The sequence below is a fragment of the Haliotis rufescens genome, unplaced genomic scaffold (genome assembly GCF_023055435.1).
Source record: "Haliotis rufescens isolate VD_foot unplaced genomic scaffold, xgHalRufe1.0.p SCAF_23, whole genome shotgun sequence".
Taxonomy (NCBI): domain Eukaryota; kingdom Metazoa; phylum Mollusca; class Gastropoda; order Lepetellida; family Haliotidae; genus Haliotis; species Haliotis rufescens.
The window spans coordinates 6,170,165-6,196,372 of record NW_025963924.1 but is presented as its reverse complement, the minus strand read 5'-3'; the positions used below and the strand labels follow the sequence as shown (position 1 = coordinate 6,196,372).

At 43.3% G+C, this 26,208-nt stretch overlaps 2 protein-coding genes across 2 annotated transcripts; both read left to right on the top strand.

The window, feature by feature from the left end:
- The first annotated feature begins 9,200 nt into the window (after positions 1-9,200).
- Positions 9,201-14,412, top strand: LOC124146565. The gene is made up of 3 exons (XM_048401704.1): positions 9,201-9,537; positions 11,915-12,148; positions 13,474-14,412. The coding sequence occupies exons 1-3, from the start codon at positions 9,309-9,311 to the stop codon at positions 13,704-13,706; spliced, it is 696 nt and encodes a 231-aa protein (XP_048257661.1). The 5' UTR covers positions 9,201-9,308; the 3' UTR covers positions 13,707-14,412.
- Positions 14,413-17,077: 2,665 nt separating this feature from the next.
- LOC125383478 lies at positions 17,078-22,189 on the top strand. Its single transcript, XM_048401706.1, has 3 exons — positions 17,078-17,415; positions 19,815-20,048; positions 21,251-22,189. Exons 1-3 carry the CDS (start codon positions 17,187-17,189, stop codon positions 21,481-21,483), a joined length of 696 nt encoding a protein of 231 aa, XP_048257663.1. The 5' UTR covers positions 17,078-17,186; the 3' UTR covers positions 21,484-22,189.
- Positions 22,190-26,208: the final 4,019 nt, after the last annotated feature.

Sequence of the window (26,208 nt, the reverse complement as noted above, 5' to 3'; positions counted from 1 at the left end):
ACAGGACTGGCAGCATTGCAGAGTTACCAGACCACATATAATGTTGCCAGTCCACAATGTTCTAGGCTAACGAACAAAGGGTAAACATAAGAATAATTGGTGGATTGTCCCCCCGACCATCGGACGTGCAACTTTTCAAAACTAGACATCCGTCAGCAAAAAAGACCGTCTCGGACTGTCGGGTAAGCGGGTATTTTAAACTTTGTTATTGGAATTGGAATCTCAGACTGATACAAATATGTTGATGTTAAGATTTTAATGGAGACCTTAGCCCTGTCCCACGAAGCTAGGAGGTCGGGTAGCCCAGTGGTCAAAGCGTTCGCTCGTCACGCCGAAGACCTGGGCTCGATTTCCGACATGGGTACAATGTGTGAAACCAATTGCTGGTGTCCCCCGCCGTGATATTGCTGGAATATTGCTAAAAGCGGCTTAAAATCATACTCAGTCAGTCCACAAAGCGATCTTAACGCTATGAATGTCCAAAGCCTGTGTTATAGTATGTTAATTACGATTGTCTTAGTGCTTGAGACCGCTTTGTGGAACGGCTATGTTTGCTATACAAAATAAAACCCTTCATGTTACACCCCTCTCATCATTTTAATTGTCCTAAGTGAAATCATTAGGTGTTTCTTTTGGAAAATCAAGATTTTGGCAAACCGACTAGAATGTTTCAAATCGTACCAGCTGCAGTATGTCTCAGTACAGTAAACTCCAGTGTGTGTGTGTGTGTGTGTGTGTGTGTGGTTTAACGCCGCTTTTAACAGTGTTCAAGTTATATCGCAGCGTGTCAGCTTAATGTTGGAGGAAAGCCTGAAGTGATGCAGGTCTCAGACGTTTACCACTTCGGTGAAACCCACCAGCACGGGTATAGTGCTGACAAACATAGACACATAATCGGGGGTGAACCGGGATTCGAACCCACAATCATAGGTTTCTGGCGTGTCTAGGGGACGCAACTCTGCACAGCGAATCGCGGCGCCTTAGACGACTGGGCCAACCGTGTCCCCTATGTATAGTAAAGTTTCGTTAATCCGGTATGGTTGGTTGCATATAATGATGTCAGATTAACGAGTATGTCGGATAAGCGAAATTAGATATTCTCGAAGTTTGTGATCGAAAATCGGACTTCTTCCCGATAGAAAAGAACCACACGTGTATAAATGAAATCATTAAAAACGAAATATTCCTATCGTTATGTTGTTTATTCATTCGTTCCTTAATTTATGATTAATAACATTGCAAAAATACAAATAATTTTCACATTTTTACGCTACAATACAGACATTGCTCGTGAATTCATCCCCTCAACAACACGTGTATATATACATGTACATGCAAATGCTACTGTCTTGACGACTTATTACATGTCTTGCTATTATTTACACATCATCTACTGGTTACTTGGTAAAATAGTCTTTCAGTGTCTTCTGTTTCTCAGTCTTGGTCGCCGTGATGTTGCTGGAATATTGCTGAAAGCGGCGTAAAATCAAACTCACTCACTCTCAATCTTGGATGACACATTTCTCAAAGATGCTTGCATTTTCGCAATAACGTCCAAGTCCGTAACACAAAACACATCCAAGTGGTTTTCAACAAAGCATGCAAGTTGAGCGAGATGGGCCTTGATGGTTGCTGGTGGTGGGATAATTGGCTCCTCACTGTCGTCAACTTCATCTTCTGTGTTATCGTCAGGCTCCCCGCGAACGATGGTGTCGAAAGTCATATCTTCCTCGTGTGGGATGTCGTCATCGGCTGTCAATGCCGCGTCGCCGTCGCTGGTGTCCGACAAAGAAACGACTGTCCATTTCGACGATGCCTTCAAAATGTCCGATAGTGTTGATCTGCCGATCTCCACGCCGAATTTCTCAAGTGCAAACGTAATGATTTCATTCTGAGTGATATTCGGTTTACTCTGCTTAAAAAGACAAATCTCTTTCTTGATTTGCGGGGTGATTTCTGCTCGTGCACGCTTTCTTGGTGGTGTACTGCTGAAAGACATTTTGACGAATGGTACAAGGCAAGTCGACCATGTTTTTTATACCTGTTCGTATTTTTAACTGGCTTCATGCACATTTATCTGGCTTCCATTTGTAAACTAGCTTTTCCTGGTTGTTTTTTTGAAGGCTGGATTGTTAATTGTTAAGTTTATCTCTGCAGACATTGCAATTTGGAGTCAGAAGCCGACTCGTGTCGCGTCAAAACACGGGGCATACGTGACCAATGCGCAACTCGTGTTATTCCGGGACAAGCCGAATAGCGACTCGTGCCCCTCTCGTGGCCATATATTTCCCCATATATCATATATATTTTAGATGCAATTTAAAGCTGTTCGGGACATGCGGAATTATACAGTATGTTTGAACACATTTAACTGTGTCTCCGGGGTATATTTTTAGATGCAAGACATGTAAAATCAAAAATTATTCCTGAGGGATTCTTTGACGAAGAACTTGAAGTCATACGCGCATTCTGATTGGTTTGTCGTATTTTCGCACATAACAATTATCGATAGGGGTACGAGAGTCTTCTTGCAGGTTACGGAAAGGGGCGAGTGGGGACGAATGAACACGGGGGGTGTTCTCACTTTGCAAGCAGCTATTGTTCTAGTTTAAAAATCAGCAGCCCGTGATAAGCCCTACAACAATGGGGGTTAACACTATAGACTGTTTCACTTTCACTGACTATAGCCAGACTACAGCCTGTCTCGGTAGATATAACACACAAAAATGTATGTAGTAGTATAGGTTTTGATTAATTATTAATTAAAAATTACATTTTTGTACAGATGTACAAATTTTCAAGACAATGTAATACAGTAGTTTGTATTGATACAAAAAATGTATGTAGTAGTGTAGGTTTTTATTAATTATTAATTAAAAAATCCATTTATGTTCAGATGTACAAATTTTCAAGACAATCTAATACAATATAGCTTGCAAAATTTATATCTGGCTACAGCAAAATGACTTTGAGTGATGAGATTGTTGGCAGTGTTGATGGCTGCAGGACATGCATCCAGCCTTACAACACCTCCAGTGCACTGTGCCTCGTCTTCTTGTCTTGACTCTGAACTTATGTCCACCTCGCGAATGAAGGATGAACTTAACGTTTACCTGTGCATTTGCCATTTTGCATAAAATTCTCAAATGGCACCTCCATATATAGACAGTGTATATATCCGTTATTTTAAACTCACTCAATTTGCCTGTTTGGAAAAGTATAGTAATCAGTGATTTATGTTCACATCAAATAATTTAGCCATATCTGTTAAGCTGAACACAGTTCACTTCATTAGTTAAGTTTGGGTCACAGTGGGTCACAGCTTAGTCATCAAGGAGCTCAGATAATCAGAACAGGCTATAGCTGGCAAGTCACTGGACCGTACAAGTTAATCTCCCAGCCTGCTGGCAAAGTGAGAGTAAACCGAACACGGGGCTGTGGAATCACGGTCAGGCGAATCACAGAGTAAGCTGATCACTGTGTCGGATTAACGAGGCTGTTTATGAGTGATTTCAGCAATTTCTTGCAAAATCGGAGTCGTAGTGCGAGGTTGTCGGATTAACGGGTCTAATTAGCACTGATGTAATCGGTTCCCTTCATCAGTGTCGGATGAAGCTGATTGTCGGATTTACGGTGTCGGATTAACGAGACTTGACTTGTAGTTGATTACGATGTAGACTTATGCGGTCCACCCGGTGAAAATCTTATCGACGCGATTATCCATCATTGATACTCCGCTTGTCCCGAACTCCAGATAACTCGATATATTTTCAAAGCGCTCGCTGCGCTGTGGCTGCTTGTACAAGTCGGCCTGATGCCGATTTATAGTGCTAGCCCACTGTGATACCATGCCGCAGTTTAACATGAATACCCCACTCAGACACAGTATACTGACTCCGAGCCGACCACTCCTTGTTTTAGCCCCTTAATGCCGAGCGCCAGACAGGGTAACAACAATAACCATCTTTTAACGTCTTTTGGTATGACACGGCCGGGGATCGAACCCCGGACCTTCCGCTCTCCTGGCGGACGCTCTACCACTAGACCACGGAGGCGGTATTAATGTATAGTGGTTACGAAAGTCGTAGCGCTACGGCCGCTTTATAAAACGAGGCCCTGTGATTGTGTGGTTCATTGTGGTATAAGTTTATTGCAAGCCGTCGTTTCAAGGACTGATTTCAGTTTGAGACGTACAAAATACTTAACTGGTCAAAATAATTTCGCCAAGGGCCAATAAAATGTATATTTATAAGCACAAAACTAAAGTTGAAATATAACAGCTGTGTATGTTTATTTCGCTCTGCTACGTGTAGGTGATTGACGCATGGCTGTTTAAAAAGTCGTGGCGGTATTACACACTACTGAACCAAAACACGTGTATATACATGTACATACAAGTGCTACTGTCTTGACGACTTATTTCATGTCTTTACACATCATCTACTTACAATAACAATTATTGAACTTTCAAGTTATATGCGAGTATTCCCTATTATTTTGAAGAGTATATTTGTAATGAGGAGGGGGCACGGGTGGCACATTCGTATAAGGCGCCCTGTGCAGAGTTGCGTCCCTTGGCATGGGCGGATACAGCTTTTTTGAAAAAGGGGGGGGGGGGGGGAGTGTGTGTGCACAATTTAGATCTATTTATTGTCTTTGGAGGTAATTTATACAGAAATAAAGATTGTTTTCGAAATAAAAAGGCGGGGTGCGCACCCCCGCACCCCCCTCTGTATCCGCCCATGCTTGGCCACGCCAGATGCCTATGATTGTGGGTTCGAATCCCGGTTCGCCCCGATTATGTTTCTAGGTTTTTAAGCACCATACCCGTGCTCGTGGGTTTCACCGAAGTGGTAAACGTCTAAGACTTGCATCTCTTCGGGCTTTCCTCCCACTTTAAGCTGACACGGCGCGATATAACTGGAATAATGTTAAAAGCGGCGTTAAACCTAACTCAAGAAGATGTAATGAGGTGATTCGGGCCAATAAGAAATGGTGTTCCCTTGGCTTAACAAAGAAATTATTTATAACCAGTAAGTAATCTGAAAACACGTTAGCCGTGCCCTAAACGTCACATCCCAGAGCCACCGCAGATATGGGTGCAGCGGCTGTGACGTCAGAGAAGGTCGTTGCGCTCTGTCGTAATTTAAAAAATTTAAATTTTTTTTTAGTTAGTTTAGATGATTGATTTTGTTTTTCCAGAAGACTGGTTTGTCTGAAGTAGTTGTTTGAATTGTGTTATTATTAGCTTTGTAGTTACTAAATTAACGTTTTAACTTACTTGGGTTACGTGGGGACTTGTTCACGTAACGTGTTTGGGTGACAAGCAGGGATGCAGGGATAGGTGTAGTGCAGGGATGCTTAGGTGACGTGCTTAGGTAATGTGCTTAAACGACGTGTGCTCAGGTGACGTGCTTTAATGTTATGACTAGATGGTGATGTGCTGATGTGACGTGTTTGGTTGACATGCTTAAAAGGTGTGTGGATGTGACATGCTTATGCGGTGTGCTTAGGCGACGTGCTTCGACGGAGTGCTTATATGACTCACTTAGGCGATGTGCTTAGGTGAACGCACTTAGTATGCTTATGTGTCGCTTGGTGTGCATTGGTTAAGTGCTAAGACAGTGTGCGGAGGTGACGACCATAAACAGTGTGCTTAGGTGACGTGCTTAGGTACACGAAATGTGCCCAGATGACGTGCTTTGATGTATGATAAGATGGCGTGCTTATGTGGTGTGTGGATGTGACGTGCTTAGTTGACGTGCTTAAATGGTGGTGTACATGCTTTTGCGATGTACTGAGGTGACGTACTTTGACGGAGTGCTTATGTGACGCACTTAGGCAATCTGCTGAGGTGACGCACATCGTGTGCTCAGGTGACGCGCCTAAACGATGTGCTTAGATTACGCATTTAGACGGTGTGCTTATGTGACACACTTAGGTAATGTGCTCAGATGACTCACTTAGGCGATGTGCTTTGGTGACGTGATTAGACAGTGTGCTTAGGTGACGCACATCGACGGTGTGTTTAGGTGACATGCTCACAGCGTGTGTTGAGGTGACTAGCTGAAGTGACGTAGTTAGGTGCAGGTGACGAGCTGAAGTGACGTAGTGAGGTGCAGGTGACGAGCTTAAGTAATGTATTTAGATGCTGGTGACGAGCTGAAGTGACGTAGTTAGGTGCAGGTGACGAGCTGAAGTGACGTTGTTAGGTGCAGGTGACGAGCTGAAGTGACGTAGTTAGGTGCAGGTGACGAGCTGAAGTGACGTAGGTGCAAGTGACGAGCTGAAGTGACGTAGTTAGGTGCAGGTGACGAGTTGAAGTGACGTAGTTAGGTGCAGGTGACGAGTTGAAGTGACGTAGTTAGGTACATTTTAGGTGGAGTACGTAGGTGACGTGACTCAGCGTGTCGGTACGTCAGTGGTGCGAGACATAAATCTGCAGGGAGTTGTATGAGTACAATACTGCTGGAAATGAAGAAGGGAACTCTTAGTTTTAGACACAGTGACAACTGACAACTTGTACCAGCATATTCTCTTGAGACAAATCTACCCCAAATCCACCGTGAACTCATAATAACGAGTCTTCATTCACGTTCAAGCCGCGAACTCGATATTTACAATTTACCCAAATAGTGTTTTATTTAAGAAACGGCGTAATTAATGACTTCATCATTGTGTGGTTAGAGCGCATCTGTTATCCCGTCTAACCAGACGTTTGTACATATACGCACCACGGGGGCGAACTTTTGACAGCAAGCTAACCTCTTTCCCCAGAATAGCTCACCCACCCCCCCCCCCCCCCCACCCCACCCCCCGCGTTTGGGGCTAGTGAATGACTTTCTTAAACACGACTCCTCCTAGTTGACGACAGAAAAAAAATCTCTCCCTTGACAAACAAGTTACTGACTTTCTGAGGAATCTCTTCAATTGTATTGCATGGGCGGCATATTAAACTCTTCGTTATTCGGTTCGTGCAAGCGTATCCCTGCGTGGGCTGTACTTTACAATTAAATTGCTAAAAGGGTATCCGGTGGCGTTATTGTTCAGGGCTTGCAATGTGAAGAAAGATATTTCAGTGTTTATTGTTTATCCCCGGATCTGTTTATTAAATCAGGACATTCTAAGCACACCTATGTGAAGTCATGCGATGGGTATAAATTATGGAATGGATCCGGGAGTTGAATTGTCATAAATATAATTACACTTCAACTTGTCAGAAGTTGTATATGATACATCAGACAATACGGACATATTGTTAGAGGATACTGTTTACGTCACAACTAGTCGTAACATGACGCACTGCATAAAAACATGCTTCTTGGTACATGCTTAATTACAGGAAATATGCTCTAAGTATTTTAGAATGGGGAAAATATTACTTTTGTTGAATAAGTCCCATACAAAAGGTTATGATAAAACAACCTCATGTACAATTACAGTCTCTTAAGAATTATTTAACTGAATTTGTGTATATTCGTAATTTATTTGGGTAAAGTATTGTTGCATATTTGAAAAAATGCACATTTCATGTAAGGTATTATTAGTTACTGTATTATTAAAAGATAAAGCCGCTCTCTTAAGCTAAAACGCCTAGCAATATAAACAACTGAACAAACCGATACTATTTTCTTGTACTCGGGGCTGTGGGGTTGCTCAGTGGATAAATCGTTCGCTTGTCACGCCGAAGACCCGGATTTGATTCTCCACATGGATACAATGTGTGAAGCCCATTTCTGTTTCCCCCCATCGTGATATTGCTGGAATATTGCTAACAACGGCGTAAAATATTATCCACCGCTCCTGCTGTACTGGTATATAGTCAGTTATACCACGTTATTCAAAGTTTAACAGCGACGTGATCTCTGCTACAAAAGCCAGATTAGCAATGTCATAATTTCCATAACACTGTTTGCAAAGCGTGAAAAGCATCACTAAATACATCTTCATCCCTTTAAGACGAAAACAGGCTACTTAACACATGCCATAATTTCCAAGGATCGGTCTTTGGGGGGGATTATGACCCCCAACAAAAAGATACATGGCGCTATAGGATTACATGGTGTTATTACCGTAAGTTCCCGATCTAAATATTCTCATCTATAAACACGTCTGTAAGACAGATGACCCACGTGACTTTACTCGTGACGAGACGAATGCTACATTCTTACTGCCGATACTTAACTATAACTGTGTCAATATAGAAATTTGTTAAAGAGGCAACAATGACACTGTTTCGTTGACGTATAACACCTTTGAAAATAAAGTGGCGACACGAGCAGCTATATTTGTTGAACCACTTGTTGGACTTCTTTATCTATTGCCCGACCAGTGCTCATCTTTAACAGTTGGTGTCTCTTCGGCTATTTTCGGAAATAAATGGGCTAATCCTATATTTGATATTGTAGACGCCTAACACGCGCCAGCGACTATCACTACCATATCAGGAGGTCCGAGGTTGTCGGTATCCGAAGTTGATAAGATATACCTCCATCTTTTTGGCTTCCGTTCGGACATTCCCGCCTGTTTCCGAAGATGCTAAGATACAAGGGGCTGTGTGTATGAGAAAGGGGAGCGGTACAAACACTGGCGATGATTTGTGGTGATACTACGGATTAAGTTTTTGGAATTTGCATTTTTTGTGTTTTATTAACAGGGGAGAAAAAACATAAAAGGGTGTAGTTAACGCCTTAAATGTGACTTACTAATTAATCAAGTAATTAATTAATTAAACTTTTAAATTATGGATGGATGCAATCTTGATTAAATACGAAAAATAAACATTTAAACAAATACCAAATATCAATATGTTTGTTAAACAGCCTACAACTCTGGTAGCCACAGGTGGGTATTTTTTTTTCTTATTATAAATGCCATTTCAGGGATATGATCTATTATTAAAATGATATCACCAGGCACGTCACGATATGTCTCCTCCTACTAATACCCCCCCCCCCCCCCCCCCATCTCACTAGCCTATCGCCGCGTTGATGTACAAGCCGTCAGTCAGTTGGATCGCTGATTTGTCACCAGGTGGCGCACGTGACGTCACATCATGAACGCGAGTCCAATCAGATGTCAGATTTGACAAACAGAATCCTCTACAGCGGTGACGTTACAAAAAACAAGCCAGGAAACTATAAACATGTACCTTGTGGGCGTTCCATCACTGTTATAGGTATAAATACGCCGTTATCTCTCACTCAGATCAGAATTCACAGGATTATACGAGAAAACTGTTTAAGCCCAGTGAGTTCACGTATAACTGTACTTTAGGTGAATTTGTGTCGCTGAAGTTTTATTTCATCATGGCATTTCGAATTGTACTCGCTTGCTTAATCGTGGCCATGGCAACCGCTTCAACATCAGTGGGTAGTTGTGTGGTTAAAGGCAACCCCGACTTCAGACCAGATCCCGATGACTGTTCGGTCTTCTATGTGTGCACCAATGAGATCCTGTACAAGTTCAACTGTGCAAACAGCGTGTTCGACCCCGAGACCAATACATGCGTCGGCCAGGGATCCATCTACGACAAATGTAAGTACTATGTATTAAACTTGATATTCAGAGGGTGGCGGGGTAGCCAAGTGGTTAAATTGTTCTCTATCAAGCCGAATGCCCGGGTTCGATGCCCTATATGGTGTTAAGCTGGTGTCCCCCGTGTGATATTGGTGGGATATTATTAAAAGCGGCGTAAAACCACACTCACTCACTATAATCAGAGGATTTGATAAATTTACAAAGCATCGATTCCATCTTCCTGTACTGAGATATATGGGCAGTTGAATCTCACTGAAATATTGCTAAAAGCGATGTTAAACCATCCGCGATCTCATTGAAATATTACTAAAAGCGACGTTAAACCATCCGCGATCTTACTGAAATATTGCTAAAAGCGATGTTAAACCATCCGCGATCTCACTGAAATATTCCTAAAAGCGATGTTAAACCATCCACGATCTCACTGAAATATTGCTAGAAGCGATGTTAAACCATCCGAGATCTCACTGAAATATTCCTAAAAGCGATGTTAAACCATCCGCGATCTCACTGAAATATTGCTAGAGGCGATGTTAAACCATCCGCGATCTCACTGAAATATTGCTACAAGCGATGTTAAACCATCCGCAATCTCACTGAAATATTGCTAAAAGCGATGTTAAACCATCCGCGATCTCACTGAAATATTGCTAAAAGCGATGTTAAACCTTGCTTATTCACAGTATTTGAACCGTGGCTGAAACATCACTTTACATTTGATTTCACTTACTGGCCTTCTTGAAATATAATAGATTTTTCCGATGCAGTTAGTGAAAAGACGAGAGTGTAATCTTCTTTTCCTAGACATTGTATTAAAATACAATTTGTATCTTGAATGTAAATAAAGGTTACTTTAGGAAATCTACCAATAATCATGTACAAAAACCGAGCGACCGACAACTTCTTCTCAAAGCCAAGATACTAATGCTCTTTGTTATCTAAAGCTCAGCCAAGGTGATATAAAAATCAGAACAAAACTGACACAAAACATATTCGCCCAAGCGACCAGTATATTGCAAGTACTTTATACTTAATACGAAATATGACAGCCGGCCAAAAACACATGTGCTACAACGCACAGCTGACGCTGCTCGGCAATAATTTATTTAAATGTTCTTGTCAGCAAACCGCGAAATGCTTTAAAAGAGTAAGACTTGTGTGATGCAACGTCAATCCTCGTCGTCGTCGCTGCTGCATGTCAGCGTTATTTCGACAACGTCTTAGCTGAGAATAAAGTCGAGGCGGCGTAGTTGTGTACACTGTCAGTCGTCCCTGTCGCCGAGGTGCGACCCCGCCGAGAGTCGTTGTACATGACAATGACATATTTCAGGTCACAGCAGTTATGCAGGACTTGCCCCGGGACTAATAAGATCGGGAAAGTTAGGACGTAGAGCAAACTACTTAAAATAATATATGTTGTTAAAAATAAATAATTCTTGTGACGTCACTCTCTTTTTCTCACCGTGTATTATTTCCCACGAACAATTTCATCCAAATACCTGAAACCCCCTCTATCAACATGAACTGTTCCATTGTGAACGATTTGTTCACCACGTGCCTCAAGTTTTTATACCAACGACACCTCGACTTGCACGTGCAACCGCCTCTTTCATTTCGACAGTGGGGGAAGTTGGTTGTGTCACGCGTGGGCTGGTCGTCAGCGCTGAACTTTTTTTTTTGAGATTGGTATTACGACTGTATCATATTTTACCGACGCCCTATTTTATGTAACATTTTTATAAATATATTATTTGAAATAATAGAACTGGGACATTTTTCATGCCACCCCCTCATCTCACCCTCCCCTATAATAAATGACCAGTCCTTTAATGGACAGAACTAAAACGGATTTCGCATAATTGTAACACTTTCTTTGACAGACAATATGATCATGAATTTACATCCCAATACAGTGAAATAACCCGCTAGTCCATGTTATCTCGGAAACCCAGTTACCCTGGAAACCTAACTAATCCGTAACCTTGATAATCCGGAAACCCCGTTAGTCCGGATTGAATGCCTGTCAGGAAACCTTGTTTATCCGGAAACCCCGACATTCCGGACACCTTGTTACTCCGGGAACCCGGGAATCCGGATTTCATGTCATTCCGGAAGCCTTGATAGTACGGAAGCCCCGTTAGTCCGAATTACATGTCAGTTCAGAAAGCTTGATAATCTGGAAATCCTGTAATCCGGAATAGCCCCTTTTGTATGAATCCAAATTAGAACGGAAACATAATTTAACAGGAAAACCCGCTGGGCGATTGCTTCATATATGGAGGCACATGTGCCTGTAAGATAAACACTCACCCCATCGGGTAATTAAAAAAAATAATGAAATATTTGATTACAAATTATGAATATTGTTCCCCAGGTACCAAGAAGGACACCCAAGCGGAGACGGTCATCTGTCTTCCAGAGTCCCGTGCCTTGATCCCCCACCCCACCAACTGTGCCCAGTACTACAACTGCTCTGCTCCGACAAGGTTCAGGTGGCCAGAACATCTGAGCGAGTGCCCCTACCCCCAGTTTTACAACGTCATCACTAAGCGGTGCGAGCACTACACCATGGTGAAGTGTGGTGAGAGAGTCGAAGCCATCAGTCACTGTGAGTATACCATTAACCATGCTATTCATACCGGAAAGGGGGGCACGGGTGGCCCAGTCGTCTAAGGCGCCGCGATTCGCTGTTCAGAGTTGCGTCCCTTGAACACGCCAGAAACCTATGATTGTGGGTTCGAATCCCGGTTCGCCCCGATTATGTTTCTAGGTTTGTCAGCACCATACCCGTGCTCGTGGGTTTCACCGAAGTGATAAACGTCTGAGACCTGCATCACTTCGGGCTTTCCTCCCACATTAAGCTTACACGCCGCGATATAACTGGATTACTGGAATACTGTTAAAAGCGGCGTTAAACCCAACTCACTCACTCACTCCAGTACTCATACTCGGGGAGGCATTGAAACAACCAGATTGGTCGACACTCGGCTGTTATAAAGTGCTTGGTTCTATTCTGCTTTGCAATCCACGACCATTGATTAAGGTTCCACTAACTTCACCTCAGTTTCTCTGCCCTGGCTGGAATTGCTTAAAACGGCATCTCACTTATTCACTTTCTTACTCACATTACAGTAAACTACGTTTATAACGAACACGCTTATAACGAACTGACCGATATAACGAACATATGTTTTAGTCCCGGCCATTTGTTGCATATATGCTGTATATATGCTTATAACGAACTACGGTTGTTACGAACTAAAATTAATGGTCCCTTTGAGTTCGTTATAACCGTATTTTACTGTATATGGTTCCGGGGCGGCGGGTAGTCTAGTGGTAAAAGCGATCACTCATCAAGCCAAAGGCCGGCTTCGTTCCCACATGGGTACAATGTGCGGAATAAGGCCTAAGCTGTATATATTTCTGATCTGCCTTGCCCGAGCGTGTCTTCGACAGGAGACACCTGTAGCTGTAAACTGGTAGTGGGGACGGGTGGTTAGACGCCAAATGCGCCGCATGTTGCAGGGTTGCGTCGCTTAGGCGTGCCAGAAACCTATGATCGAATCCAGTTTCGCCCTGATAATGTTTCTAAGTTTGTCAGCACCATACACGTGCTCGTGGGTTTTACCAAAGTGGTAAACGAGTAAGACCTAAGGGGGTTTCCTCTCATGTCAAGCAGGGGCGGTCGGGTAGCCTAGTGGTTAAAGCATTCGTTCGTCACGCCGAAGACCTGGGTTCGATTCTCGACATGGGTACAATGTTTGAAGCCCATTTCTGGTGTCCCCCGCCGTGATATTGCTGGAATAGTGCTAAAAGCGGCGTTAAACCATACTCACTCACTCTCATGTCAAGCTGCCACGACGTGATATAACTAAAAAACTGTTCAAAGCAGTCAGAACACTCACTCACTCATTCACTCTCTCTTTCTTACAGGCGACTACCGTGCGAACCAGTGCCTGGCTGCTCACTGTATCCCCTGCATGGTGCGCTTCCCAAGTTGCAAGGGTCTTCCCGACGGCTTGAACCACTGGGTGGGCAGGGAAGACTCACCCTACTTCGTCGTGTGTGAGGGTGGACGGATGGTGTATTCGGGTTTGTGCAACCAGGAGAACGGACCACAGTTCTTCGATCAAGCCAAGAGGATGTGCGTTGAGCGGACTGCTTGAAGTAATGAAGATGAAAAACTTTCTCAATTTCTTGCACTTGGTACTGTTTCTGAACTTCCTGTTTCATGATTGGTCATTCCTTATTTGGCAGTCATATTCACCTCGGGGTCACGTGATGATGGACTTTTGTGCCGCAGTCCGGAATTTCCTTTACACATTCCCGGACTTCTTCAGCGTATTCTATAACTGGTTGTGGCCATTTAGAAATCCAAATTTAGACATTCAAGTTTCTTTCATGTGTTCAAGGAATCAAATTTAACAAATGCGCGTCCTAAATAGGATTTCTAGAGTCTTTGTGATTTTACGTGAATAAAAATTTAAGTCATTACCATGAAAACCGTCTGTTGCCTAAATTATATCGGAGTTTGTGAACAATATTGTGTTCTGTATTGTACCAAGCTTGTATTAAACACTTGAAGTATTGACCTGCCCGTCACTGAATGTGTACACACTAACTCTGTCAGTCCCATTGCAGCCGGTATAAACTTCCGGTTTATTTATTTCTGAATCCTTGTAATTATGATCAATGTGTTGTGTTTGTGTGTTGTGTTAACAGTGTTGTGTAATTTGATTGTAAATCTAAACTCAATTCCCCAGCGGATTCGGGTTTTATTCTCGCTTAGAATATCCGTTAATATGAGTTCAGTGTAAATTGAACATTGTATGTTGTAAATATGCTTGATTGAATAAATATTTCTACCAATTATTTCTTTTCTCGGTGTCTATTAACCAATCACATTCTATCTTGTAGTGTCAGCAAGGGGGTAGAGTCTCGTGTACACTGTGCAAAATATCTTCTTATTCCTACTCAAATCGAGTTACCAACCCACCCATTCATTCACCAATCCACCCACTCACTTATTCAACCACAGTCGGACTCAATCATACCAAATGCCACCCACCCACCCAATCACTCACTCACTCACTTAACCAACCAACCACTAAACCATACCACCTACCCACTCATTCAACCAACCAACCACTCAACAATAATACCCAACCACCCACTCACTCACCCATCCACCCACCTACTCACTCACTCAACCAACCACTCAACCATACCACCCATCCACCCACCTACTCACTAACTCAACCATACCACCCACCCACCCACCCACCCAATCACTTAATCACTCACTTAACCAACCAACCACTCAACCATACCACCCACCCCCTATCCACCCTCCCACTCATTCAACCAACCAACCACTCAACAATAACACCCAACCACCCACTCACTCACCCATCCACCCATCCACCCACCCACCTACTCACTCACTCAACAAACCACTCAACCATAAAACACAACCACCCACCCACTCACTCACTTAACCAACCAACCACTCAACTATACCACCCACCCACCTACTCATTCACTAAACCAACCCCTCAACCAGTAAACGCACCAACCCACCCACTCACTCACTTAACCAACCAACCGCTCAAACATACCACCCACTCACTCACTCAACCATACCACCCACCTACCTACTCACTAACTCAACCAACCACTCAACCATAACACCCATCCACCAACCCACTCACTTACTCAACCAACCACTCAACCATACCACCCACCCTAACACTCACTAACTCAACCAACCACTCAACCATACCACCCACCCTAACACTAACTAACTCAACCAACAACTCAACCATACCACCCATCCACCCACCTACTCACTCACTCAACAACCACTCAACCATAAAACCTACCCACCAACCCACTCACTCACTTAACCAACCAATCGCTCAACCATACCACCCACTCACTCACTCAACCATACCACCCACCCACCTACTCACTCACTCAACCAACCACTCAGCCATAACATTCAACCACCCACCCACTCAACCATAACATCCAACCTCAACCATACCACCCACTCAACCATACCACCCACCCACCTACTCACTCACTCAACCAACCACTCAACCATACTACCAATTTATAATAATGTTTAGATATTGGCGTTGAACAGAATTTATGAATTACCTAAATATTTTTACTTGAAAGAAGTATCAACCCTTGTTCTTATCCTCATATTCATCCTTTATACTCCTTAATACATAGGGGCGGTCGGGTAGCCTAGTGGTAAAGCGTTCCCTCGTCACGCCTAAGACCTGGGTTCAATTCTCGACATGGGTACAATGTGTGAAGCCCATTTCTGGTGTCCCCCGCCGTGATATTGCTGGAATATTGCTAAAAGCGGCGTAAAACCATACTCACTCACCTTAATACAAATGTTATATATATTATATGACAAATTATTCAAAGCAACTCGTGCTATCCTTTTTCATACCAAGTTTTAATACATACCAGAAATTACAGATAACCACATGCGCATTTCCCATATCTAAATATACCCTGGTATTTAAACCCTACATTTAAAGAGGGAGATGTATAACATATCTACCACAAGCCGCTGCCCTGTAGCCGTTATAGCGCTGTGAAGGTAAGGTAATATCCATTTTATGTACCAGACTGTACATGTCAGGCTGTATAAAAAAATAAATGTTTTTTTAAAATAAAAATGAGGAAAGAGTTAGAATTTTTAAATTATTTAATTAAAAACCAAAAGTGGGAACACTATCTATTATTTTCTTGACTTTGCCAAAAATACCAACACAAACAATTGTGCACACTTTGAAGTCTGCTCTATATATAATGTGTATTTTATGGATAACGAAATCATAAAGCGTTGAAAAAAAATGATTATTTTTTGTTTTTATTTGACTTAAAGTGACGCTCAGATGTCATTTTATATTTAGCCATATTATGGGTGTAGTTTTGTTGTGCGGAGTCATCGTATGATACATCAAAATTCGCCAATATGGTAGTGGTATATTATTTAACTTTTATAAAACATATCAGAACAATTATATTTAATACATACTTTTGTATTCGCCGTTTCAACTTCAGTTCTCCAAGGCATGCACACTGTATATGGCTGACACTTGTCTGTGTCGGGGTATATGAGTGAGTGAGTGAGTGAGTGAGTATGGTACAGGTGGGTATTTTATTTTTTCTTATTATAAATGCCATTTCAGGGATATGATCTATTATTAAAATGATATCACCAGGCACGTCACGATATGTCTCCTCCTACTAACACCACCCCCACCCCCCACCCCCCACCCCCCATCTCACTAGCCAACCGCAGCGGTGATGTACAAGCCGTCAGTCAGTTGGATCGCTGATTTGTCACCAGGTGGCGCACGTGACATCACATCATGAACGCGAGTTCAATCAGCTGTCAGATTTGACAAACAGAATCCTCTACAGCGGTGACGTTACAAAAACAAGCCAGGAAACTATATACCTTGTGGGCGTTCCATGTCTGTTAAAGGTATAAATACGCCGTTATCTCTCACTCAGATCAGAATTCACAGGAATATACGAGAAAACTGTTTAAGCCCAGTGAGTTCACGTATAACTGTACTTTAGGTGAATTTGTGTCGCTGCAGTTCCATTTCACCATGGCATTTCGAATTGTACTCGCTTGCTTAATCGTGGCCATGGCAACCGCTTCAACATCAGTGGGTAGTTGTGTGGTTAAAGGCAACCCCGACTTCAGACCAGATCCCGATGACTGTTCGGTCTTCTATGTGTGCACCAATGAGATCCTGTACAAGTTCAACTGTTCAAACAGCGTGTTCGACCCCGAGACCAATACATGCGTCGGCCAGGGATCCATCTACGACAATTGTAAGTACTGTGTATTAAACTCGATATTCAGAGGGTGGCGGGGTAGCCAAGTGGTTAAGTAGTTCTCTATCAAGCCGAATGCCCGGGTTCGATGCCCTATATGGTGTTAAGCTGGTGTCCCCCGTGTGATATTTGTGGGATATTATTAAAAGCGGCGTAAAACCACACTCACTCACTATAATCAGAGGATTTGATAAATTTACAAAGCATCGATTCCATCTTCGTGTACCGAGATATATGGGCAGTTGGGTAGGCCTGTGGTTGAAGCGTTCACTCGTCACGTCGAAGGGTTCTAGTCATGATGTGGGTACCCAGGTTAAAGTTCGCTCCTGGTACCATCCACGATCTTACTGAAATATTGCTAAAAGCGATGTTAAACCATCCGCGATCTCACTGAAATATTGCTGAAAGCGATGTTAAACCATCCGCGATCTCACTGAAATATTGCTAAAAGCGATGTTAAACCATCCGCGATCTCACTGAAATATTGTTAAAAGCGATGTTAAATCATCCCCGATCTCACTGAAATATTGCTAAAAGCGATGTTATACCATCCGCGATCTCACTGAAATATTGCTAAAAGCGATGTTAAACCATCCACGATCTCACTGAAATATTGCTAAAAGTGATGTTAAAACTTGCTTATTTACAGGAATTGGATCGTGGCTGAAACATCAAGTTCAAAGTTAAATTTGATTTCACTTACTGGCCTTCTTGAAATATAATAGATTTTTCCGATGCAGTTAGTGAAAAGACGAGAGTGTAATCTACTTCTTTTCCTAGACATTGTATTAAAATACAATTTGTATCTTGAATGTAAATAAAGGTTACTTTAGGAAATCTACCAATAATCATGTACAAAAACCGAGCGACCGACAACTTCTTCTCAAAGCCAAGATACTAATGCTCTTTGTTATCTAAAGCTCAGCCAAGGTGATATAAAAATCAGAACAAAACTGACACAAAACATATTCGCCCAAGCGACCAGTATATTGCAAGTACTTTATACTTAATACGAAATATGACAGCCGGCCAAAAACAAATGTGCTACAACGCACAGCTGACTCTGCACGGCAATAATTTGTTTAAATGTTCTCGTCAGCAAACCGCGAAATGCTTTAAAAGTGTAAGACTTGTGTGATGCAACGTCAATCCTCGTCGTCGTCGCTGCTGCATGTCAGCTTTATTTCGACAACGTCTTAGCTGAGAATAAAGTCGAGGCGGCGTAGTTGTGTACACTGTCAGTCGTCCCTGTCGCCGAGGTGCGACCCCGCCGAGAGTCGTTGTACATGACAGTGATATATTTCAGGTCACAGCAGTTATGCAGGACTTGCCCCGGGACTAATAGGATCGGGAAAGTTAGGACGTAGAGCAAACTACTTAAAATAATATATGTTGTTAAAAATAAATAATTCTCGTGACGTCACTCTCTTTTTCCCACCGTGTATTATTTCCCACGAACAATTTCATCCAAATACCTGAAACCCCCTCTATCAACATGAACTGTTCCATTGTGAACGATTGGTTCACCACGTGCCTCAAGTTTTTATACCAACGACACCTCGACTTGCACGTGCAACCGCCTCTTTCATTTCGACAGTGGGGGAAGTTGGTTGTGTCACGCGTGGGTTGTCGTCAGCGCTGAACTTTCTTTTTGAGATTGGTATTACGACTGTATCATATTTAACCGACGCCCTATTTTATGTAACATTTTTATAAATATTATTTGAAATAATAGAACTGGGTCATTTTTCATGCCACCCTCTCATCTCACCCTCCCCTATAATAAATGACCAGTCCTTTAATGGACAGAACTAAAACGGATTTCGCATAATTGTAACACTTTCTTTGACAGACAATATGATCATGAATTTACATCCCAATACAGTGAAATAACCCGCTAGTCCATGTTATCTCGGAAACCCAGTTACCCTGGAAACCTAACTAATCCGTAACCTTAAAAATCCGGAAACCCCGTTAGTCCGGATTGAATGCCTGTCAGGAAACCTTGTTTATCCGGAAACCCCGACATTTCGGACACCTTGTTACTCCGGGAACCCGGCAATCCGGATTCCATGTCCTTCCAGAAACCTTGATAGTCCGGACTCCCGTCAATCCGGATTCCATGTCATTCCGGAAGCCTTGATAGTACGGAAGCCCCGTTAGTCCGAATTACATGTCAGTTCAGAAAGCTTGATAATCCGGAAATCATGTAATCCGGAATAGCCCCTTTTTTAGGAATCCAAATTAGAACGGAAACATAATTTAACAGGAAAACCCACTGGGCGATTGCTTCATATAAGGAGGCACATGTGCCTGTAAGATAAACACTCACCCGATCGGGTAATTAAAAAAAATAATGAAATATTTGATTACAAATTATGAATATTGTTCCCCAGGTACCAAGAAGGACACCCAAGCGGAGACGGTCATCTGTCTTCCAGATTCCCGTGCCTTGATCCCCCACCCCACCAACTGTGCCCAGTACTACAACTGCTCTGCTCCGACAAGGTTCAGGTGGCCAGAACATCTGAGCGAGTGCCCCTACCCCCAGTTTTACAACGTCATCACTAAGCGGTGCGAGCACTACACCATGGTGAAGTGTGGTGAGAGAGTCGAAGCCATCAGTCACTGTGAGTATACCATTAACCATGCCATTCATACTAGGTTTGTCAGCACCATACCCGTGCTCGTGGGTTTCACCAAAGTGATAAACGTCTGAGACCTGCATCACTTCGGGCTTTCCTCCCACATTAAGCTTACACGCCGCGACATAACTGGATTACTGGAATACTGTTAAAAGCGGCGTTAAACCCAGCTCACTCACTCACTCACTCCAGTACTCATACTCGGGGAGGCATTGAAACAACCAGATTGGTCGACACTCGGCTGTTATAAAGTGCTTGGTTCTATTCTGCTTTGCAATCCACGACCATTGATTAAGGTTCCACTAACTTCACCTCAGTTTCTCTGCCCTGGCTGGAATTGCTTAAAACGGCATCTCACTTATTCACTTTCTTACTCACATTACAGTAAACTACGTTTATAACGAACACGCTTATAACGAACTGACCGATATAACGAACATATGTTTTAGTCCCGGCCATTTGTTGCATATTTGCTGTATATATGCTTATAACGAACTACGGTTGTTACGAACTAAAATTAATGGTCCCTTTGAGTTCGTTATAACCGTATTTTACTGTATATGGTTCCGGGGCGGCGGGTAGTCTAGTGGTAAAAGCGATCACTCATCAAGCCAAAGGCCGGCTTCGATTCCCACATGGGTACAATGTGCGGAATAATGCCTAAGCTGTATATATTTCTGATCTGCCTTGCCCGAGCGTGTCTTCGACAGGAGACACCTGTAGCTGTAAACTGGTAGTGGGGACGGGTGGTTAGACGCCAAATGCGCCGCATTTTGCAGGGTTGCGTCGCTTAGGCGTGCCAGAAACCTATGATCGAATCCAGTTTCGCCCTGATAATGTTTCTAAGTTTGTCAGCACCATACACGTGCTCGTGGGTTTTACCAAAGTGGTAAACGTGTAAGACCTAAGGGGGTTTCCTCTCATGTCAAGCAGGGGCGGTCGGGTAGCCTAGTGGTTAAAGCATTCGTTCGTCACGCCGAAGACCTGGGTTCGATTCTCGACATGGGTACAATGTTTGAAGCCCATTTCTGGTGTCCCCCGCCGTGATATTGCTGGAAAAGTGCTAAAAGCGGCGTTAAACCATACTCACTCACTCTCATGTCAAGCTGACACGACGTGATATAACTAAAAAACTGTTCAAAGCAGTCAGAACACTCACTCACTCATTCACTCTCTCTTTCTTACAGGCGACTACCGTGCGAACCAGTGCCAGGCTGCTCACTGTATCCCCTGCATGGTGCGCTTCCCAAGTTGCAAGGGTCTTCCCGACGGCTTGAACCACTGGGTGGGTAGGGAAGACTCACCCTACTTCGTCGTGTGTGAGGGTGGACGGATGGTGTATTCGGGTTTGTGCAACCAGGAGAACGGACCACAGTTCTTCGATCAAGCCAAGAGGATGTGCGTTGAGCGGACTGCTTGAAGTAATGAAGATGAAAAACCTTCTCAATTTCTTGCACTTGGTACTGTTTCTGAACTTCCTGTTTCATGATTGGTCATTCCTTATTTGGCAGTCATATTCACCTCGGGGTCACGTGATGATGGACTTTTGTGCCGCAGTCCGGAATTTCCTTTACACATTCCCGGACTTCTTCAGCGTATTCTATAACTGGTTGTGGCCATCTAGAAATCCAAATTTAGACATTCAAGTTTCTTTCATGTGTTCAAGGAATCAAATTTAACAAATGCGCGTCCTAAATAGGATTTCTAGAGTCTTTGTGATTTTACGTGAATAAAAATTTAAGTCATTACCATGAAAACCGTCTGTTGCCTAAATTATATTGGAGTTTGTGAACAATATTGTGTTCTGTATGGTACCAAGCTTGTATTAAACACTTGAAGTATTGACCTGCCCGTCATTGAATGTGTACACACTAACTCTGTAAGTCCCATTGCAGCCGGTATAAACACCCGGTTTATTTATTTCTGAATCCTTGTAATTATGATCAATGTGTTGTGTTTGTGTGTTGTGTAAACCGTGTTGTGTAATTTGATTGTAAATCTAAACTCAATTCCCCAGCGGATTCGGGTTTTATTCTCGCTTAGAATATCCGTTAATATGAGTTCAGTGTAAATTGAACATTGTATGTTGTAAATATGCTTGATTGAATAAATATTTCTACCAATTATTTCTTTTCTCGGTGTCTATTAACCAATCACATTCTATCTTGTAGTGTCAGCAAGGGGGTAGAGTCTCGGGTACACTGTGCCAAATATCTTCTTATTCCTACTCAAATCGAGTTACCAACCCACCCATTCATTCACCAATCCACCCAATCACTTATTCAACCACAGTCGGACTCAATCATACCAAATGCCACCCACCCACCCAATCACTCACTCACTCACTTAACCAACCAACCACTAAACCATACCACCTACCCACTCATTCAACCAACCAACCAGTCAACAATAATACCCAACCACCCACTCACTCACCCATCCATCCACCTACTCACTCACTCAACCAACCACTCAACCATGACAACCCACCCACCCACCCACCTACTCACTAACTCAACCAACCACTCAACCATACCACCCACCCACCCAATCACTCACTCACTCACTTAACCAACCAACCACTCAACCATACCACCCACCCCCTATCCACCCACTCGCTCACACATCCACCCACCTACTCACTCACTCAACAAACCACTCAACCATAAAACCCACCCACCCAACCACTCACTCACTTAACCAACCAACCACTCAACCATACCACCCACCCACCTACTCATTCACTCAACCAACCACTCAACCAGTAAACGCACCAACCCACCCACTCACTCACTTAACCAACCAACCGCTCAAACATACCACCCACTCACTCACTCAACCATACCATCCACCTACCTACTCACTAACTCAACCAACCCCTCAACCATAACACCCACCCACCCACCTACTCACTCACTCAACCAACCACTCAACCATAAAACCCACCCACCAACCCACTCACTCACTTAACCAACCAATCGCTCATCCATACCACCCACTCACTCACTCACCCATACCACCCACCCACCTACTCACTCACTCAACCAACCCCTCAACCATAACACCCACCCACCCAACCACTCACATACTCAACCAACCACTCAACCATACCACCCATCCACTCACCTACTCACTCACTCAACCAACCACTCAACCATAAAACCCACCCACCAACCCACTCACTCACTTAACCAACCAATCGCTCAACCATACCACCCACTCACTTACTCAACCATACCACCCACCCACCTACTCACTCACTCAACCAACCACCCAACCATCACACCCACCCACCCACCCACTCAACCATACCAACCACTCACTCAACCATACCATCCACCAACATACTCACTCACTCAACCAACCACTCAACCATAACACCCACCCACCCACTCACTCAACCGTAACACCCACCCACCCACTCAACCATAACGCCCAGACTCACTCACTCACTCACTCAACCATCCACTCAACCAACCAACCACCCCACCCAGCCACTCACTCACTCAACCATAAACCTACTCCCTCACTCATACCACCCAAACTTCCTCACCTACCGACTTACTCACCTCTGTCACTTAACAACAATCTGTTCATCTGTGCGCATATTGGAGGACTGCTATTGATGCACCAACACCCTCTCTTTGTTTGAATGGTAAACCTACACGCATCACGACTCAGCACAAAGTAGGCAGCTGTCAGTGACGTCCTATTTAGTGGGAACAACACTAATGCAAACTTTCATACTTGATTTTTGTGAGGCCATGTCCTGTCAGTGGTAAGTTATAAAGTAGCCAGTGACAGATGTTCAACATACACGATAGTTGTCGAGACCATATTGTGCTGAATTTAATGCACGCACCAGACTGAAGTCATCAGCCTCTGTTTTATTGCTTTGATAGCACGTCTGCCTGAGACCGCCTTCGTGGGGTAGTGGATAGCGCGTCTGCCTGAGACTGCCTTCGTGGGGTAGTGGATAGCGCGTCTGATTAGAGACCGCCTTCGTGGGGTAGTGGATAGCGCGTCTGCCTGAGACCGCCTTCGTGGTGTAGTGGATAGCACGTCTGCCTGAGACAGCTTTCGTGGTGTAGTGGATAGATTGTCTGCCTGAGACCGCCTTCATGATGTAGTGGATAACGCGTCTGCCTCGAGAGTGGAAGGTCGATGCTTCGGCTCTTGGTCGCGTCATAACAAAAGACGTTAAAGGATGGTACTTGTTTCTCTGCCTGTCGCTCGACATTAAGCGGCTAAAACAAGGACTGGTCGGGTCAGAGTCAACCACACACAAACACTCCATCTTTCATTGCTCAGAACAAATGAAGCTCAGAAAGTTATGACTGTGTGCTAGTATGTGTCCGTGCGCACGCGTGTCTGTGTGCGTGCGCGCGCGTGATTGTGTGTCTGTGCGCGCATGCATGTGTGCGTCCGTGCGTGTATACTTGTGTGTGCGTGTGCGTGCGGTTGGTAGTGCATGTGTCCCTGCGTGTATGTAGATTGAGCTCTCTACACCACAGACTAGCTATCCCTGCGCATCAACTATCGCTGAGTGCGGCGTAAAACAACAAACCAACCCTGCACATCAACAAATGTATCTGTTGTTCAGATAACAATATGTGTATGTCCTTTGAGGTGGAACACGATGACACCCAATCCTAATACATATGGGACATTCCAGTTAAGAGCGGACCGCCTCCGTGGTCTAACGGATAGATTGTCTGCCAGGGAGCGAAATGATGGTGGTTGGATTCATGGCCGCGTCACATCAAAGACCTTTAAAGATACTACTTGTTGTTTCTCAGCCTGGCATTCAACATCAAGGTGATAGTTTGAAATGCGAGAACAAAACACATTTATGAGTTTTTTGTGTGTGCAGCTCCTGAAACCTTAGGATCCAAATACTTCGCTTTTTTACAAAGATGTTTATAATAATGTTTAGATATTGGGGTTGAACAGAATTTATGTATTACCTAAATATTTTTACTTGAAAGAAGTATCAACCCTTGTTCTTATCCTCATATTCATCCTTTATACTCCTTAATACATAGGGGCGGTCGGGTAGCCTAGTGGTTAAAGCGTTCCCTCGTCACGCCGAAGACCTGGGTTCAATTCCCGACATGGGTACAATGTGTGTCCCCCGCCGTGATATTGCTGGAATATTGCTAAAAGCGGCGTAAAACCATACTCACTCACCTTAATACAAATGTTATATATATTATATGACAAATTATTCCAAGCAACTCGTGCTATCCTTTTTCATACCAAGTTTTAATACATACCAGAAATTACAGATAACCACATGCGCATTTCCCATATCTAAATATACCCTGGTATTTAAACCCTACATTTAAAGAGGGAGATGTATAACATATCTACCACAAGCCGCTGCCCTGTAGCCGTTATAGCGCTGTGAAGGTAAGGTAATATCCATTTTATGTACCAGACGGTACATGTCAGGCTGTATAAAAAAATAAATGTTTTTTTTAAATAAAAATGAGGAAAGAGTTAGAATTTTAAAATTATTTAATTAAAAACCAAAAGTGGGAACACTATCTATTATTTTCTTGACTTTGCCAAAAATACCAACACAAACAATTGTGCACACTTTGCACTCTGCTCTATATATAATGTGTATTTTATGGATAACGAAATCATAAAGCGTTGAAAAAAAATGATTATTTTTTGTTTTTATTTGACTTAAAGTGACGCTCAGATGTCATTTTATATTTAGCCATATTATGGGTGTAGTTTTGTTGTGCGGAGTCATCGTATGATACATCAAAATTCGCCAATATGGTAGTGGTATATTATTTAACTTATATAAAACATATCAGAACAATTATATTTAATACATACTTTTGTATTCGCCGTTTCAACTTCAGTTCTCCAAGGCATGCACACTGTATATGGCTGACACTTGTCTGTGTCGGGGTATATGAGTGAGTGAGTGAGTGAGTGAGTATGGTACAGGTGGGTATTTTATTTTTTCATATTATAAATGCCATTTCAGGGATATGATCTATTATTAAAATGATATCACCAGGCACGTCACGACATGTCTCCTCCTACTAACACCACCCACCCCCCCCCCCCCCCCCCCCACCCACCCACCCCCCACCCCCATCTCACTAGCCTATCGCCGCGGTGA

Coding starts and splice junctions, on each gene's coding strand:
- LOC125383478 (XM_048401706.1), top strand. CDS start 17,187: ATGGCATTTCGAATTGTACTCGCTTGCTTAATCGTGGCCATGGCAACC. Junction 17,416..19,814: donor GGGATCCATCTACGACAATT/GTAAGTACTGTG, acceptor ATTGTTCCCCAG/GTACCAAGAAGGACACCCAA. Junction 20,049..21,250: donor AGTCGAAGCCATCAGTCACT/GTGAGTATACCA, acceptor TCTTTCTTACAG/GCGACTACCGTGCGAACCAG.
- LOC124146565 (XM_048401704.1), top strand. CDS start 9,309: ATGGCATTTCGAATTGTACTCGCTTGCTTAATCGTGGCCATGGCAACC. Junction 9,538..11,914: donor GGGATCCATCTACGACAAAT/GTAAGTACTATG, acceptor ATTGTTCCCCAG/GTACCAAGAAGGACACCCAA. Junction 12,149..13,473: donor AGTCGAAGCCATCAGTCACT/GTGAGTATACCA, acceptor TCTTTCTTACAG/GCGACTACCGTGCGAACCAG.